This window comes from Magallana gigas, chromosome 7 (assembly GCF_963853765.1).
Source record: "Magallana gigas chromosome 7, xbMagGiga1.1, whole genome shotgun sequence".
In the NCBI taxonomy this organism is placed as follows: Eukaryota; Metazoa; Mollusca; class Bivalvia; order Ostreida; family Ostreidae; genus Magallana; species Magallana gigas.
The window spans coordinates 848,830-867,294 of NC_088859.1; the positions used below are offsets into that span (position 1 = coordinate 848,830).

At 35.6% G+C, this 18,465-nt stretch overlaps 1 protein-coding gene across 3 annotated transcripts; it reads right to left on the bottom strand.

Moving 5' to 3' along the window:
• Nucleotides 1-1,143: 1,143 nt before the first annotated feature.
• Nucleotides 1,144-18,353, bottom strand: LOC105321610 (structural maintenance of chromosomes protein 6). Of its 3 annotated transcripts, none has more exons than XM_034458599.2 (25): nt 18,224-18,353; nt 17,571-17,803; nt 17,227-17,341; nt 16,862-17,104; nt 16,364-16,506; nt 15,184-15,285; nt 14,777-14,914; nt 14,567-14,647; nt 14,150-14,385; nt 13,891-14,055; nt 13,544-13,722; nt 13,145-13,320; nt 12,955-12,981; nt 12,751-12,834; nt 12,375-12,470; nt 11,578-11,847; nt 11,280-11,336; nt 10,069-10,239; nt 9,712-9,849; nt 8,614-8,732; nt 7,928-8,027; nt 5,960-6,118; nt 4,541-4,693; nt 2,745-2,842; nt 1,144-2,368 (listed from the first exon to the last, which is right to left on the bottom strand). In XM_034458599.2, the coding sequence occupies exons 2-25, from the start codon at nt 17,712-17,714 to the stop codon at nt 2,251-2,253; spliced, it is 3,312 nt and encodes a 1,103-aa protein (XP_034314490.2). In that variant the 5' UTR covers nt 17,715-17,803; nt 18,224-18,353; the 3' UTR covers nt 1,144-2,250. The 3 variants fall into 3 exon arrangements, with proteins under 3 accessions (XP_034314490.2, XP_034314486.2, XP_065922542.1); XM_034458595.2 differs by lacking the exon at nt 5,960-6,118 and adding an exon at nt 6,393-6,557; XM_066066470.1 differs by lacking the exon at nt 5,960-6,118 and adding an exon at nt 6,393-6,557 and having other exon boundaries at nt 18,214-18,338.
• Between the last annotated feature and the right edge of the window lie 112 nt (nt 18,354-18,465).

The window sequence follows — 18,465 nt, forward strand, 5'->3', positions numbered from 1 at the left end:
CAATTACATCGTAAAGCAATGTACATAATGAGGAAAACAGGGTTACCATGAATATATGTCAAACTCGTACGGACAACTGAACGGGGATTCCAGAGAATTCCACATGCCAGGATGAAGCAGACTGTGGAGAAGGCTCACCAAAAATAAATCATACAATCCCTGATAAATATTGTTTTTTGGTTGCGTGTAAGGTGTTTAAAGAATTACAATTTGTTTTAAATACAAAAAGTATTTATGAAATGAATTATCATTGACATAACAATCGATATTTTTACTAAATTATGGAATTAAGCTCTGACAAATTTAGTCAAAAAGTAGGTCATTGAGCTACTTTTTTGAAAGTGAAGAATAACACTACCATGTAAGGTCTATAACACACAATTTGTGGTTTTTCATTATCACCAGTGGAATTTTTTTCATTCTGAGTAAACGTCATCCTTAATTTCAAATTTAATGATATACCAGAGTTCAAATTAATTGTTTATCTAGTGTGAATTAATGTGCAATCTAATTAAAGCTAAAATTGACCTGTGAAGCAGGCAGCTGTATGTAATACGCAATCTTTTGCATCAAATTCTATCAAACTGCAAAACATATATAATTTTTTTTCTATATTTTGATTTCATGGGCCAAATTAAATTAACTAGTATGTTGTTTAATGAAGTATACAGCATATAATAATACCAAATGAACTAAACTCATAATAGAGTTATATTTTATAACATTGTTTGTTACTCTTTCTGATTTTAATAAACAATTTCAGGTTTTAAGGCATAAACTACTCATACGTATAGTTTATATCATTTATATTACTAATATATAGCAAGTCATATAACTTGGGTCCACAATTTGGGTACTGATGATTAAATCCATGTATTACACACTGTGTGTGTGTGTGTGTGTCTATATATATATATATATATATATATATATATATATATATATATATATATATATATATATATATATATATATATATATATAATTTAATTCTGGTTGTAACGCGGCATTTGATTGGATAGAAAAATTTAGTTAAATTTGTATAACCTGGTTTGCACGTCACAATATATATATATATAAATTTATCCATAGTATTATATGATTTTACAAAGAAGCCCAATATAAAAGAACAGATAACACAGATAACAGAACGTGATTCCTTTACTAAAGTGTCATAAAACAAAACAGCATATGATTATCTGCTTAAATCAAAACCGAAGCACTAGTCTACAGCATAATACAATATCGTATTTTAAAACGGTAAATGGTAAATGAGAACTTACTTAAATCCAGCTCTGTTAAACAGTGCACTTTGTTATCCTATTTTTGAGTCAAAAAGTAGGAATAGAAACAAAATTATCTATTTTAAAACATAATGAAATTATTTGTAATCTTTTTTCCAGAAATCAAAAGCTGTACAAACTTTTTTACGTATAAAAGCCTCTAAAGCAATCTCTTCATCAATCAACTTTAAATAAGAGAACACATTCCCTACACTGGACAAAAGAGTTGAAGACATCAGATACTCCGAGAAAAATTTTTTGAAAAGCATTTCCATACCTTCTTATATGTATCTAATGAAAACTTTGTTGCCATCAAAATCTAATAAATTCTTTGACAGCCTGAAATTTTAAAATACATTTGTATAAGACAGACACGATTATGTAACAATATACACCATCAATTCTTCTGCTCAAAACCTTTTATACCATACAATCACTTTTCTTTTGAATTGAATTAAAGCCGAAGTATGCACTAAACATTTCTGGTGACAAAATAAAATCACAAAACACTTGCATTCTCACAATCATTTAACCCAATAATGAACACATCTGAGACAATGGACTAGATAAATCTTGTATCACCTTTGTTACTGAACTAGTTCTAACCCAGACACTGAGTATTCTCCCTTTGTCATCACATTAACATTGTTGGCCGTTGGTTTTGTGAGAGTCTATTACCTCATCCAATATTATTCCAGTGTGTCACATTTTGTATATACAGGAAATACTGGAAATCAGTCGTTTTCATTGACACAATTTCTATCAGATATTTCTCTGTGTCTTCAACCTTCATTTAATCCTCTTCCTTATGGACACAACTTTTTTCACTCTTTGTAACGGAAAAGTCCTCTTTTTACATCTCAATAATGGATACGAAGTAATCTCTTATTTTGTTGCCCATCAATTGTCTGTGTCTTTCATTTCATTTCATATTAATCTTTCATGTTTTCCTTGCCGCTGTTACAGATTATTCCTGCGTATCTTCGTCTTCATTATGGATCGGTTCAAACGGCAGCACTCCCTGTCCTCTGTCTGGATCAGGCATCCAAAATATTTTACTGCTCTTGATCTCGATCCCCAACTTACTGTCAACACAGAGAAGATGTACATTACAATACATATAAAGGCCTAGATAATGAAAGTATACACGTCACTTCACGTGTCTGTCAACACAGAAAAGAGATATATTTATCAATGCATATAATATCAAAACAGATAAATAAGATGTTTATTGTTCTAATCAACACAAAGAAGAGATTTAAAAGCCACAAGTTATACATACAATATCATAACTGGTTATTAACCTGAAAGTAACCTGAAATCGGAAACACTCAGAACCAAAGTAGACAGTAACTGCTGGCACAAGAAACAGAATATGGCGCAAAGTTCCTCTTCTATTTGAAGTAGTAAAAGATTAAAAGTCAACTTGCCCAAGATGTTCTTTAGAATGTAAATGCTCACCTCATGTTTTGTGGAGTGAGGAAAATAAACTGCTTGTGTTTCTGGTTTCTGGCAACTACCATCATCATGTCCATAGAGATCCTCCTGTTGACCATGTCCTGTCAAATACAGTGTCAAAAAGTGTAAAACATTTGACAACATTAAGTGTATGAGTGTAATAAATGTATATAGATATGATCCTTATTTTGACCATGTCCTGTAAAATACAGGGTCAAAAAGTGTAAAACATTTGACAACATAAAGTGTAAGAGTGTAATAAATGTATATAGATATGATCCTTATTTTGACCATGTCCTGTAAAATACAGGGTCAAAAAGTGTAAAACATTTGACAACATTAAGTGTAAGAGTGTAATAAATGTATATAGACATGATACTTCTTTCAACCATGTCCTGTTAAATACATTGTGAAAAAAGGATAATGCATTGTACAATGTAACATGCAGGAGTGTAATACATATATACAGACATGATAAAGATTCTACTATTGGCCATGTTGTGTAAAATACATTCGAAGGGGTGTAAATACATCGTACAACAAAAGTTGTCAGAGTGTAATACATGTATATTAACACATGAAAAAGATCTTTCTATTGTAAAATACAACACATGCTGAAAAGGAGTGTAAGAGTGTTACATATTGAAAAATTTGATTTCTCATATACTGACTACATCCTGTTAAACAAAATGTAACCAAAGTGTTAAACGCAAGTATAGGTATTTACTATTGAATGGAGTCCTGTATTTCACATCCTTAAGTGTAAAAGTGTAAAAAATGTATACATAAAGAGTTTATTTGCCTCATGAAATACTTGCTGTCTGGGCACAACAAACTTGCTATTGACTCAATAGCCAGTAAATAGGTGTACTTATTACCTAATCAAATTGATTTTTTTGTTTTATTACAAATAAATATTTGCCTCTATTTTGTATGTGTATGCAGTTTTGCTTAACTATTGAAACCGTTCTATTGAACTGCTGGTCAACAGACTGCAATCTATTCGGCCGCCGGTCAATAGACATCGATCTATTGGACCGCCGGTCAATAGACTCCGATCTACTGGACTGGTAACGTATTTCAGAACGCGGGTATGTTGAGGCTTCCCAATTGATTTCACAGCAATGTGTAGAAAGTCACTTGTCTGTACGTCATATGTTATGAGGTCATAATTACCTTTGACGTCACGACCTGCAGCCTTTTGACATTTCTCAGGGAATGTATCGTAATTAGTGAATTTTATTGAACATTAGTAAAACTGCTTGTTTCCTTTACATAGGCACTGTTTTTAATACCTGTGATACCAAATATAATATTATCAATATAGAGTATCAAATGATCAGCAGTTTTAAAGCTTCAAATAAGGTAACTGACTATTCATAAATTATTGTTTGGAGAATCCCCTTCTACGTGTAAACTAATAAGTGAAGATGTTTTAATGCATACACAGCTATGGCGCAACTGAAAGATCAAAACAATCTTCGTATATTGTATAATGGCATGAAAATCTTCTGTAATATACAAATTGTAAACCCTAAATACTAAAAATGAAATTAGATAATAAAACAATTATTCAATGCCTGAATAGTCAATAGACCCAAAAAAATTTCCATTGCAGATCATACTGAGCTGTTCCCTGCACCTCGGGAAAAATATTAGGGTCTATCCACTGCTCAAGCATTATTTTTTTGTATAATATAATCTCTAGTCCTTATAAAACTCCTTTGAGGTGATGAACAGTGACTTAAGATTACAGTACAGTGTAAAGCAATGTACAAAATGAGGTAAAGTGGGGTTACCATGAAAACGTCAAACTCGTCCAAACATCTAAACGGGGATTCCATGGCATCCCACAAGGCAAGGATGAAGCAGACAGTGGAGAAAGATCTCTCGCCACCGGACAGTGACCGCATGTCCTTGGCCCCCTCCCCCTCCGAACTCGTGGGTTGGACCTACAAAAAAAAATATAACGTCAAAGTAATCACAACAAAAATATTTATAAAACATACCCTACTTGTGGGTTGGACTTACAGAAAATACACAACTTAAAATTCAGTATCTGTTTGTAACGTGCTAGTTCATTAGCTACATAAAAAGTTAACACTTGTATGTATCATGCACGTACTTCTCTGTTGAAGTCACAATGATTCATGCTATACAGCTTAACACATGATGTTACTGTTCAATTCTATATATTTTTTTTTTATATTCAATTTTTTAAAAAAATCTTTTTATTGATGGAAGAAAATTGAATAAAATAGCTACATAATTTACACTCAAATAAACTGGTATGAGAGGTTAACATTTATAAACAACTTTGTGATTTAAATAGGTACACCAGCTTATTACAGCATGATTTCTGTAGCTATTGAAATTATTCCTTTAGTGTAAAAATGTTCATAACAGGGTAACAATGGACTACAGGTAAGATATCAGATGTCAAAGTGCTCTAGATAAGAATCTCCATCAAACACATCCTACATATCAAACTGTCAGTAAGAAGTACTTCATATAATTTACACATTGGACTCCATATTTTCGATTCCAACAGGACTTCATGTATACACTTGAGTAATTTCTTATCCATTCCTATATTACCTGGAGATTGACTAGATTGACATACCTCCATACATTAGTCATTCCTAACGAAGCACAGTATACAGACCTACCTACAAGGCCTACGGTATTAATGACAAACTAAAACAGAGCATTCCCTGGATGTAATACTTTGTCTTTGTTACATGTATATCAAGGTGTTGAAAAATTTGGGTTTTTTTTTACATTTATGCACTTTAGTCCAAATCCCAAAGTTGACTAATATTGTGTGTGGAGATACTGTTGTTAATTTAGAAAAAAGCCTTGTAACCCCCGGCAGTTTGAAAAGAGGGTCAGTACGTGTTAGTAACATATATACTCGAATAAAACACGAGTTGTTTTATTCAATACATTTTTACTTCACTTCATTCTGATTCATATCAAATCTAAATGATAAAATCAACATTTTTTCATATTTCTAAAATCACTCACTAATATCAATGAATAAGACTTTTTTTTTTCTTTCAAAAAGTTGAATTCTTAGCATTTCAAAATATTATTTCTTGAGATGAGTTCATTGTTGGTACATGTACAAACGATTAAGGGTGCAAAAAGGTCACAACAGAGAGGGCTTCAAAGTGAAACTATATGAGTGTTTGGAAAATCATCCAAACAAGACTTACATTCATTTCTAGTGTTTCCTTTGAGTGATTAAAGCTCATTTTCCCAGTATAATTCCTATTGCTAAGCAGAACAATGAAGAAATATTTGGCTCGCATGGCAATGAGCTTTCTGAACTCAGAATACTGCTGTTGACGGTGAATCATTACTTTTTCTAGTTGCTGAAAGCAATAAAATACATAATCCTTACAACAACATTCAAAACTGGACACAATGATCAAGAAAAAAGAAACCTCAGCTGTGTAATACATGTACAAGGCTTTGAGACCATGTAGGTCATCATAAATAAAAACCCAGACCAAGATTTATCAAGGGTTTTCATTCTTCAAAGCCAATTTTCCTGATAAAACTGAGTCAACCCCTTGTACCTTCACAGCATTGCTAGTTTCTTTCCTCTTCCATTGTGACCATGATCACAGAAAATAATAAACATACTAGGATCGAGATGGTCTCTTTTTTGTGAGATATATCCATTTTGGAATTCCACGTCGGTTTAGTGATGGCGACTTGCTCAATGAAATTAAGCTTAACACGAAGAGAAATGAAGCTTCGCATTTTCCGAGAATTTGTTTTTCGTTTATCCAATGCCTCTAACAACGCCTGAAATTAAACAAAGTTTTCATGGACAAAAAAAAAAAATTGAACGTTAAGTTACCCTTTCAATGAATCATCAGCAGATTGAATCGGTGTTACCAAGTTTCACTGGCCTCAAAATAATTGATTCTAGGATTTTACTAACAGCTCAATTAAAGTTATAAAGTGGAATTCTAAACCTGCACATTGTGAATTTGATTTGCAGCCCATGGTCCCCGTCACAAAATTAAAGGATTTCCAGTCATAAATATATTCAGTCTTTATGAAATATAGATTGGAATTCTTTGTTTATACCATTGAAGCATGTCTTTATGATATTTCAATTTCCCCCAAAAACAATAATTATCTTGGTCAGGCCACCCCTTATATTCAACTCCAGATCAGTGTTTTAAATCACCGCATTTTAATGCATTTCCTTCCGAATATAAATTTTCAAGTTTCTGTTTTAAAAACTTAATTTGTAACTAAACTACTGTCGATGACTACTGAAAGGGTTCAATCATTATTAAAATCTGACGATCAAAAAATGCCTCGCAAATGAAAATGAAATATTCATGCATTGCATGCTTAAACATGACTTTAAAAATTTAAAAATTTAAAACATTAATTTAAACTTGATAAACCCCTAATCTAAAAAGTATTCATTCCAATTAAAACTGAAATACTGAAGAACTGAGGAGCAGGCAACATTTAACTTAAGTCTTCTTTGAAGTTTGCAATTTGATTGACTAAAAATATCTTTATTATATAATCTGTCACATTCATCACTCTCTCATTTGCATCAAATTCTATCTAACTGCTCAACTTTTCTTATATTGTGATTTTGTAGGCCAATATAGATATATTGTTCATTACAGTGTACTAATTTATTAATAAGGAATGAATTAAATTTATACCAGTTACAATATTGTCATTGATTGGTAGTTTTTCAGATTTTATAAACATTTTCTGGTTTTAGAGATAAACTGCTCCAACTTAGTTTATATTATTTAGTGTAATCTATGGCAAGTTATATAGGTGCCATATACCTGGGTGCCAATTACATTCATGCATTAAACAGTATATATCTTGAGAATTCAATATTTATCAATATCTATTTTGTTTGCAAACATTTCTACATGTACATCATGGAAAATATATATTTATGTAAATTTTGATCCACATTTCAGCAGTTTGAAGATTAAGGCTTTTTCCCTATTGGCCAAATTTCAAATTGCACATAGATGTATACGTTGAGCATTCTACAGCAATATCCAGGAAAATCACAATGCATATAAGAGTCGATTTCTAATTATTCCTACCTGATCAATGGCTAGACATTCTCTGAGCCAAATAGAGTAGATGATAAGTCATTATCAATTCTGAATATCTGGTACCTGTATAAAACTTCTACATTGTTTGACCTCGGTGACAATCTTTCTGTACATGTCTCGTTTCTCATGGAACGTTCTAGTGATCTCCTCCGCATTACCACGACTGTAAATTCAAAATAATTCAAACATTGATACACAAAAGTATTCAACTCCTCTAAACATGTACATTGGTAATGATTACTCTTATATTTGGGGATTGACTTATAATCAAAAGCATCATTTTTTCATGAGTACTTGTCCGGCAATGAACTTATCTTGCTCCTAAAAATCTTTTTCACAATGAATAACAATGAATGGTAAAATCCCAATTACCATATCAGCCAGAATGTACAAAGCTAGAATAAGAACTCTCAAAGATTTACAAACTTTTAATAAAAGCTGAGCACAACTCATTTAACAGCACCAGCACATTGGTACATAAACCCTTCAATTTAATTACACCTATTCAAACACCTGGAGCTCATGGCTGAGGTGTAGGATTCCTCATGTCTTAGATTTGGATCAATTATTTCATTGATTTATGTGAATTTTTTGTATAATGCATTGACCTATATATCTAATTTTAATAGCTTTTCTCCAGGCTTGGAATAGGTGTGCCAAATTTAATAATTTCCTTGTGACCAATTAAAGACAGAGTTATGTAATCTGTGATATTTTCTGACATTCTGTCTACTCCTTCTATATCTCACCTCTTTTCCTCCGCCTTTATCTGTTTACTAATCTGTGTGATTTCGGACTCCAGATTCTGAATGGACCTCCGCGTGTTCATTCTTTCAGCACAGATCTGTTGGGCTTTTTTTACATCGCTCTAAAACAAAAAAATCAAATTATGGAAAATGTAAAACATATCAAACTTCCATGAAAACAGTTGCACCCGCTGTTGCTGTCAGCTTTCACCGGTAGCCACTTTAAATAAGTTTCTATCACACCAGATCATTTTCTCACTACATTTCAACTGTTCGTTTTAAGCAGCATAGCCAGTGACCAGTATATTGAAATCCAATGTTCTCAATAAGTACGTTTTCAGCAGCCATTATTTCTGTTTTGTGCTGTGAGTTTATGACCAAGATATGATAATATCTACGACTATCCTTTACATAACTCCCCCAGAGTCTATCCTACATATACTGTGGAATCATTTTTTGTGGATTGTTTAAATTTTACAGGTTGGTGGGGATGTAATTTTAGGTATTATCTTGTATCTACAAGCGAAATATGACTTAATAATGATTTATCCTAATTTATTAATTTGTGGATGAGAGGTACCCACGAACTCCACGAAAATTGAGCCACTACGAAATCAAATGATTCCACAGTAGCTCCTATAGAGTGAATCCTACATATAGCTCTTACAGAGTTTATCCTACAAAGAACTCCTATACAGCATCCATCGTACATATTACTTGTATGTAGTCTATCATTCATATACTGTATACAGGGTTATTTTCACCCCGTGTTATTTTCGCCCTTCTACACTTGCAAACGGATTCGCCCCGTCATAAATTCGCCCAGACTTGCTTGTGTACTAAAGAAAAAGCTTGAAACATTGGAATTTGCCAAGTCTTAAATTCGCCTGGTGACGAGGGTGAAAGGGGCAAAAATAAAACAGGTGCGAATATTTCCCTGTATACAGTAACTCCTATATATTACTCCTACTGAGTCTTTAATACATATAATTCCTACAGTTTATTCTACATGACTCCTATGTATTATATCCTTCCCATAACTCCTACGTAGTTCATCCTACATATTACTCCAACAGAGTTTATCCTAAAAAAATCTCCTACCTCCAGGACTTTAGACTCCTCCTCGACCTTCCTTTGCTCCTCTTTAATCTTGGCCTCTTGTTCACTCAGCTTCTGCTCGTAGTGTTTCCGGTGAGATTTTGCCTGTTCTATGTCCACCTGGGCTAGCCCAAACTCATCCTGTTTTTATAGATTTAAAACAACAAAGAACTCCAACCTTTTGAAGAAAATATTGAACACCGAGAAACAAAAAAACACAAGTAAGACTTGTGAATGTACATGTATTCAATCTAAAAATTTAAAGCTTTAACTTATAAATGCATTTTTTAATATGTATACTTCATCAATTCTTCTTCCCTATGCTTCCATTTACCCTTTCTGTTTTTCATCTGATTTTACCTTGAGTGGCTCTCCGACTTCTGCTTTCTCTCTCATTTTACTTTCAACCTCTTTGAACTTCTGCTCCTCGGCCTGGAACTGTGAGAGCGCCTTCTGGTACTGTGTGTGGAGCTCGTCCCTGACCGCGCTCATCTCGGTGATCTGTGTCTCCAAGTTACTGACCTCCTCTTCCTGCCAAATCAAATCAGTCAAAATGACACCACCCCATCTAGTCTCCTAATGACACCTCACCATCTAAAGTCATAATGACATCTATCCATCTTAAGTCATAATGACATCTACGCATCTAGTCTCATAATGACAACTCCCCATCTAGTCTCATAATGACAACTCCCCATCTAGTCTCATAATGAAACCTCCCCATCTTGTCCTATAATGACACCTCCCCATCTAGTCTCATAATGACACCTCCCCATCTAAAGTCATGACGCCTCCCCATCTAGTCTCATAATGACACCTCCCCATCTAGTCTCATAATGACACCTCCCCATCTAGTCTCATAATGAAACCTCCCCATCTAGTCTCATAATGACACCTCCTAATCTAGTCTCATAATGACACCTCCCCATCTAAAGTCATAATGACACCTCCGCATCTAGTCTCATAATGACACCTCCCCATCTAAAGTCATAATGACACCTCCACATCCAGTCTCATGACGACACCTCCCCATCCAGTCTCATGATGACACCTTCCCGTCTAGTCTCATAAAGACACCTCACCATCTAGTCTCATAATGACACCTCCCCATCTAAAGTCATAATGACATCTACCCATTTAAATTCATAATGACATCTACCCATCTAGTCTCATAATGACAACTCCCCAACTGGTCTCATAATGACACTTCCCCATCTAGTCTCATGATGACACCTCCCCATCTAGTGTGCTTACAAAAAAGAATAATGTACATTATTAAGAGTGATGAAAAGCAAACCCAATTTTAAATGTTTCCATGGTCTTCAAGTGAAATAATGACAACTCTAGCGACATCTTCCCATTCAATGTGCTCATCAACCATCACCCTTTTTAATTTTCAACATAATCAGGAACAATTTATTGTTTGCTATGTTAGCCAAAGACCATATATGTGACTTTTTAAAGTGATGATGCTTTTAGATAAACAATAGAATAAATTCAGGAAATTGAGGAAAGGGTCCAGTTATTCTCAACACTACATTTCTAATAAAATATTGCACCAGAAAACTTACCAAGGTGGTGACATCTATAGGGGCAGGGTCCTCTACACTCTTTAGCTCATAGATTTCCTTCAATATAAACAGAGTGTCTATTAAAAATCAGTTTTCAACTTTGCCAGTGTCATATTATTGCAGAAATATATACCTCTATATGTACCAATATTGCTAAAAAAAAATAAATCAAAATTCATAGATTTACCTCCTCCATTTCTACATACATTAAGTTTTTATAGAGCTCATGAACATTAAATTGTGCATCCAATGATGCGACTTATATAAAACAACGTTGGGTCCCTGGACGGCCCCTTACATTGTTCAGTTTGTTGAGGCGCTGCCCGATCTTCATCAGCTGCGTCTCACACTTCTTCTCCTCACTCTGATTCTGACGCAGGTTGTCCCGGACCGTGACCTTGACCTGCTCCTTTTTCTGGATTTCCTGTCTGAGCTGGGTTAGCTCCCCCTGGAGGCGGTGGATGTCCTGCTCGGTGTTGGAGGTCAGGAAGCGAGCGTGGGTGTTGTTGTTGGAATAGTACCTGAGGGAGGGTACGCTGTGAACCTGGTCCCCCTCAATGGTGAACGCCTGTAGAATAGAGTACAGTCAATATGTGTCAAATAGAGCACAGTGAACGCCTGTAAAAGATAGAGCAGTGATCGGCTGTAATTACAACACAATGAACGCCTGTTAAATAGACCACAGTTAATGTCTGTAAAATAGAGCATAGTGATTCCTGTTAAATAGAGCACAGTGAACACCTGTTATTAGAGCACAGTGATTTCCTGTTAAATAGAGCACAGTGAAGGCCTAAAACTAGGGCAGAGTGATCATTAGTAAAATAGGGGACAGCGAACAACTGTAAAACAAAGCACAGGACAGTCACTGCATGTAAAATATACACATTTTATGCCAGTAAAACAGAGCAAAGAACACATTCAATGCCTGTACATAATGCACAAGACACAATGCCTATAAAATAGAACATTTCGAAGACCTGTAAAATAGAGCACAGTGAAAACACTTAATGAAATGCTATCTGATATTACTGTCTCAGGCTCTAACTATATATACAAAACCTATGGGGTGCCAACCGTAATCATTGGGTAAGTTACCTCATGACAGTTCCTGGGCTGGGCCTGAACGTCTGGATCCATGACAGTTCGGGCTTCTTTCTTGTCTTCAATCAACAGAATGTTCTCTATTCCTCTCTACAAAACCAGACAACAATATTAATGTAAAATCTTCAAAACTGGTGAAATTAGTTCTTTCTGGGAAATAAAATTTCCAATTAATTTGTAAAATTTCCTTGGAAGAACAGATGGTTGCTGTTAAAAAAAATTCAGCATTTTTTTTACTAAAGTTAGTAAACATTGTATGTGCTATGTGGAATCAATATCAGCACTAAGCCTCTATGAAAGAAATGTTTACATGTTCATTTTTTCAAAACTTTCTGGTTTAACGAAAAGGATAATCAGTCCTAATCTTTACCTGATCAATCAAGGTGTTCATGACGACCGGGTCATTGCAATCAATCATGTCAAACACGGCCGGAAACCGCTCACTGTGAGCTCTCTGTAAACAGACAAATCACGATACAATTCCAACGTCTGTAAAATTAATCTAGTAGTGATGACTCGAGGTATAACGATACAATTCCAACATCTGCAAAATAAATCAAGTAATCACACTTACCAATCTAGAGATGTCGTACACAGAACCCTGAAAAACACAAAAACGGAAGTTTATGAGTTTGTTAGGAGAACAGGTTTATTTTCATTAGCATGTCAACGAATAAATGTACACAAATACAATAAGTAGCAATATTTGCAGACATGAAAATGGCGTCTTGAATGAGAACCAAATTTCATATAACAACTCTGACCTTGAACCTGGAGACTATGATGGACGGCCTCTGTCTATCGTTACACACGCGGTCAAATACACTCTCCAGAACTTTCTCATCGTGGTGGTCATGGCAACAGAATGATTGCAGAAGCGCCCCCAGGCATCGCTCCACACCCATCGCCCACTTAGGTTCTTTCAGCTTAAAGCAAGCTCCTACGAGAAGAGAGTTTCCAAATGAAAAAGTTTCAGTACACTTTAAAGTTGAAATATCAAGGCACCAAGTTTTCCTGTATATACATCAATATCAGAGATGAACAATCCTTGAATGATGCTTAAATTTTATCCAATCATGTATTTTTTAATCAGTTATTTATTATGTATTTTATACACTGTTGAGTCGTAATAACAATTACAGCACTGGCATGTCATGTCTCACCTAGGGGACCCCTGGGTTTTTGGTGGAACTCCCCCCGCCGGTACCTCTCCTCGATATGCTGTAGAAGCGTCGGCATGTAGGGACCGAAGCGCGCCAGCCGGTCGTTCTTGGCACTAAGGAGGTCGTTTAGCTGTTTCTTTCTCTTGTCTTCATGGGACTTCATACTGTTTACATCCATCCTGTAAAACAAAACTACTGTGAGCATATTGACAACAACTTGTGCAAAGATTATTGTGGCATCATCAATATCATCTACTGAGCCTTTAAACTGTTCTCACAGAAATCAATGTTTTCGCTCTCAGTGAATTCTTTTAAGGAAATACATTTGTGATGTACTCGATACATACTGCATCTGCCTCTCCTCCCCCTTGTGTTTGGTGACCGCGGCCCGGAAGTTTTCTAGGTCATGCTCCGTCGTGGTTTGTTGGGCTTTTAAGGCATTAGCCTGCTCCTGAAGATTTCCTATCTTCTCCTCTCGAGCTCTTCTCTCAGCCTCGTAATCATGCTGGGCACTACATGCAAGAACAAGGACAACCCAAAACTTCAGCAGCATAAAACATGTATGAACACAAACAAAAATTATAGCGATTTCAATCAAGTGTTTACCTTTTATGTAGTTCCTGAATGCGAGCATTGATGTCATCTCTTTCTTTTGCCAGCTTACGCAGTTCAGACTCTTTCTTACGAAATTCATTTTGCCGATTTCGGAGGTCTGCCTTGGCTTCTTTCAGCGTTTCCTTGGCAGCATCAAACTGTGGGCGGAGAAGTTTGACCTCCTCATTTGTGGTCCGGAGAAGTTCCTTCAACTCATTGTGTTTCTGAATACATGTCTCAACTTTGGCCTAAATGGATAAAAAAAAAAACCCACTGATTAAACAGGTAAAATACTAGTTAAAATTTACAAGTATTTCATTTTAATGCCTTTTTCTGACATTACAACCACTTATCTGTTTCTATCGTGAGGTTGAACATTATGAAATATAGAAACAGCTACTGAGCATTTGACTTCAATGAATTTCTTACCTTTGCTTCTTCTACTTTCTGTTTAAACTTTGGGATCCTGGATTCTTCCTGCTGTAGACATTTCTGCATTTGCTGTAAATCCTGCCCCCAAATATCAGGAAAATTATCATACAATATATACAAACAATTCAAGTTGAGAGGTGTTTTCATTATTAGTCCAAAATACTTAGACATCACATCTAGAGCTGACTGAGGTAGTAAAGGACTTACCCTTTCCCTGGAGATAACAAATGCCCAGGCCAGTTCTTGCTTGCGTTTTTCCATTTTTCCTTTCAGTTCATCAAGGGCTGTTAAAGACTTGAATTTCTGCTCCCAATCCAAAACTTCTTTCTCCAAAGTAGGCAGAGTCTAAAAGAGGCCCAAACATTAATCATTTATTAAATTGTTTTGTTAATAAAACAATTCTGTCAAATAAGCTATTTTTTCATTTTTTTGCCAAATAAATCAAGTTAACTGTAAAAGAATTGTTTATGAAATTGAATTTATTTCTTGTCAAATTTTTGTTGCATCAGATGTACAGGTATACAGCTTTACATGATGAGTTCAAATTAGGAAATTATACAATTTTATGTACAAATTATGTTTCCAGATATAAACCTATCATAGAAAACTGTTACCTGTTGCTTTTTTTCAATGATTTCCTTGGTGATCTCCCTTTGTTCATTTGCTCGAGTATAGTCCAGTAGCATCTGTTCAAGCTGTGTGGCTTTTAAGAAGAACTGCAAAATCAAAAGAATGAGGGCACCAATTTAAGTCTGTATTGCCTATTTCTATCTTTCACACTTCAGAAACACCAAGTTAAACACAAAATTAAGAAGGAAGAGTCATTGAGTATCAGTGAAGTCTCCAGCTACGACCCCTGAAGTCTCCAGTTCGGGCCTGTGCAGTCTCCATTTAGAACCCATTTAGGACCCGTGGAGTCTCCAGTTAGTACCAGTAGAGTTTCTTGTTAGGACCTGTAGAGTCTCCAGTTAAGACCCTGAAGACTCCAGTTAGGACCCGTGAAGTCTTAAGTTAGTACCAGTAGAGTTTCTTGTTAGGACCTGTAGAGTCTCCAGTTAAGACCCTGAAGACTCCAGTTAGGACCCGTGAAGTCTTAAGTTAGGACCCATGGAGTCTCTAGTTAGGACCCCTGGAGTCTCCAGTTAGGACCCAAGGAGTCTCTGGTTAGGACCCGTGGAGTCTCGTTAGGACCAGTAGAGTCTCCAGTTAGGACCCCTGGAACCTCCAGTTAGGACCCATGGAGTCTTTAGTTAGGACCCATAAAGTCTCCAATTTTTACCGCTGGAGTCGTAAGTTAGGACCCATGGAGTCTCTAGTTAGGACCCCTGGAGTCTCCAGTTAGGACCCCTGGAGTTTCTAGTTATGACCCCTGGAGTCTCCAGTTAGAACCCATGGAGTCTCCATTTGGGACCCCTGGAGTCTCCATTTGGGACCCCTGGAGCCTCCAGTTAGGACCCATGGAGTCTCTGGTTAGGACCCGTGGAGTCTCTTGTTAGGACCAGTAGAGTCTCCAGTTAGGACCCCTGGAACCTCCAGTTAGGACCCATGGAGTCTTTAGTTAGGACCCATTAAGTCTCCAGTTTTTACCGATGGAGTCGTAAGTTAGGACCCCTGGAACCTCCAGTTAGGACCCATGGAGTCTTTAGTTAGGACCCATAAAGTCTCCAGTTTTTACCGATGGAGTCTCAAGTTTGAACCCATGGAGTCTCCATTTGGGACACATGGAGCCTCCAGTTAGGACCCCTGAGTCTCCAGTTAGGACCTGAGGAGCGTCTGATAAGGACTCCTTGTTACCTTGTATCTGTCATGAGGTGACTTGGAATTCAGAAAGTTCCGACTCGTGTCCTGGTTAAGAATGGCCACCGGGTTGTCTACTTGGATGTTGAACTGATCCAGGATGGCGTTTAACTCTTCCCTCTTTGTAGATACAACCTTACCTGTAAACAATTACCATAGAATACTTGACCTACAGAACAGACCGTTTAAGGACTTTTAGTTCTATAGTGCAAAGTAGAAAATTAACTAACATTATTTTTTCAAAACCTGCACATACTATGTAACATTTTTCATTCAATTTCAATAAATTAGTCATAAATGTTCGTCAATAAGTTAAGGTTGACTACATAATAAAAAAGAAAAGCTTAGCCAATCTTATATCAGTCTTCAAGTTTATTTTTCCAAGATTTTTCACTTCTGAAAAGCAAGTTAAAGTACATGTTATCTACAAACTACTGTAATTGTAATTTGTTCCCTTTCAAATCAAAGAGAGAAGAAATTAGCTTATCTAAACACCTTCTTTAGACTTCAGTTTGTAAGATGATGATCCATCGTGGGTGAACTTTCTCTCCACAATGATTTTGTCCCCGTATGTGGATGCCTTGAATGCATCTGGCCCTCTATTTCTTAGGTGGATTTCTACTTCTGCGTTGTATTTCCCCGTCTTGATGAAGCCTTTAATCGTGCTCCCTCGGCTGGTGACAGAAGCCTTACCCCCCAGCCCCACCACCAAGGCTGTTATAATGGCACTCTTACCACCTATCAATCAGGATCAATCCAGTTAATTAAATACTTTTCATGTTGTGATTTTGTTTTCAAAAGTGTGTGATTAATGAAGAGTTATCTTTTTGCAAAATGTTACAAGAATTTTGTCAACCCACTTCCATTTCTTCCCACAATAAAGTTGACATGTGGCCCCAAGGACACATCTAGACGGCTGTGGCACATGAAATTCTTAAGACAGATTTTCTCAATAATCCCAATATCAGCTTCTTTCTGCAATAAAATGTTACAGGAAAAATTACTACGGTACTCTCACTAATATTTTTATGCTATCAAAAATTCAACATATTTTCTTTGTGGGCATAAAATGTGAGCACTTCATTAAGTTAAGGAAATTATATCAATTATAGTCATTATTTTACACTGCGATTAAATTTTTTAATTTCCTTTGTGAGTGCAAGTACTCTGATACCGAGAGTGGGTTACTTATTATGACCCATACCGAGTTAATGTCGAAATCTGCCCTCTGTGTAAGGTTCATCTCATCTTCATCCTCTTCTTCCGTAACTCTGCTACTGGTTCCTGCTTGACTGGTAGTCTTTTTTCGACTTGGTCCAGCAAGCTCCTCACCTTTGCGTTTTGACATAGCTGTCTTTTGTTCTCTCAACTATACCTTTATGTATGCTGCTCACATACCTTATAGCTGCTCAAGTCCACCCAAAGAATTATGAACTGCTGTAAATAAATAAATGTATAATTTATAAATAAAAGGTGTTATTGCTAAAAAGAATATATACTTCATAATTTTGTGTATAAATCAGTTCAAAATCTATTATTTTGCTTTATTTTATTTTTACTTCCTAAAAAAGCAGATATGCAAAACACTTCCAATAATGAATGGCAATCAAATCGAAAGTAACTTTGTTATCATTTTTCAAAAAAAAACTTCATAATTATTATTCCTCAACATAAGCTACAATATAACAAAGATATCTTATATGACAAAAACAATATTAAGAAACATTAATTTTCGGAAGAAAAAAAATTGCCGCCAAAATATCACCAGTGCCAGTGGAGTGCAAACATATTTCAAATGATGCCATTACTGCAAGCTAATTAATCAATAAAAACAAAAAGTGTGCAACCTTTTCTTACACACTGCAATTTGTCGCTGTTCTTGTTTTCCTTGTCAGTCTAAAACTACTTTGAGTAACTATCAAACTTTTCGCGACTTCACATCCTTTTTTCGAGGGCTTTTCTTACATCGTTCGTCAGATGATTCGCTCATTGGTATTGATTTACAATTTATTTCATTCTTTCGTTTCTCATTCGATAAAAATGGACATTTCTTTGATCTTTTTGTGTTTATTGTAAGGAAAATGTTTCATATTATGTTA

Bases quoted from the DNA above. Each gene is read 5' to 3' on its own strand.
- LOC105321610 (XM_034458595.2), bottom strand. From the start codon at position 17,714: ATGTCAAAACGCAAAGGTGAGGAGCTTGCTGGACCAAGTCGAAAAAAG. The intron at 14,386-14,566 runs GTAAGAAATTCA...TTATCCATTTAG, and splicing joins AGAAAGTAGAAGAAGCAAAG to GCCAAAGTTGAGACATGTAT. The intron at 11,337-11,577 runs GTAAGGGGCCGT...TTTATATTGAAG, and splicing joins GCCTCAACAAACTGAACAAT to GAAATCTATGAGCTAAAGAG.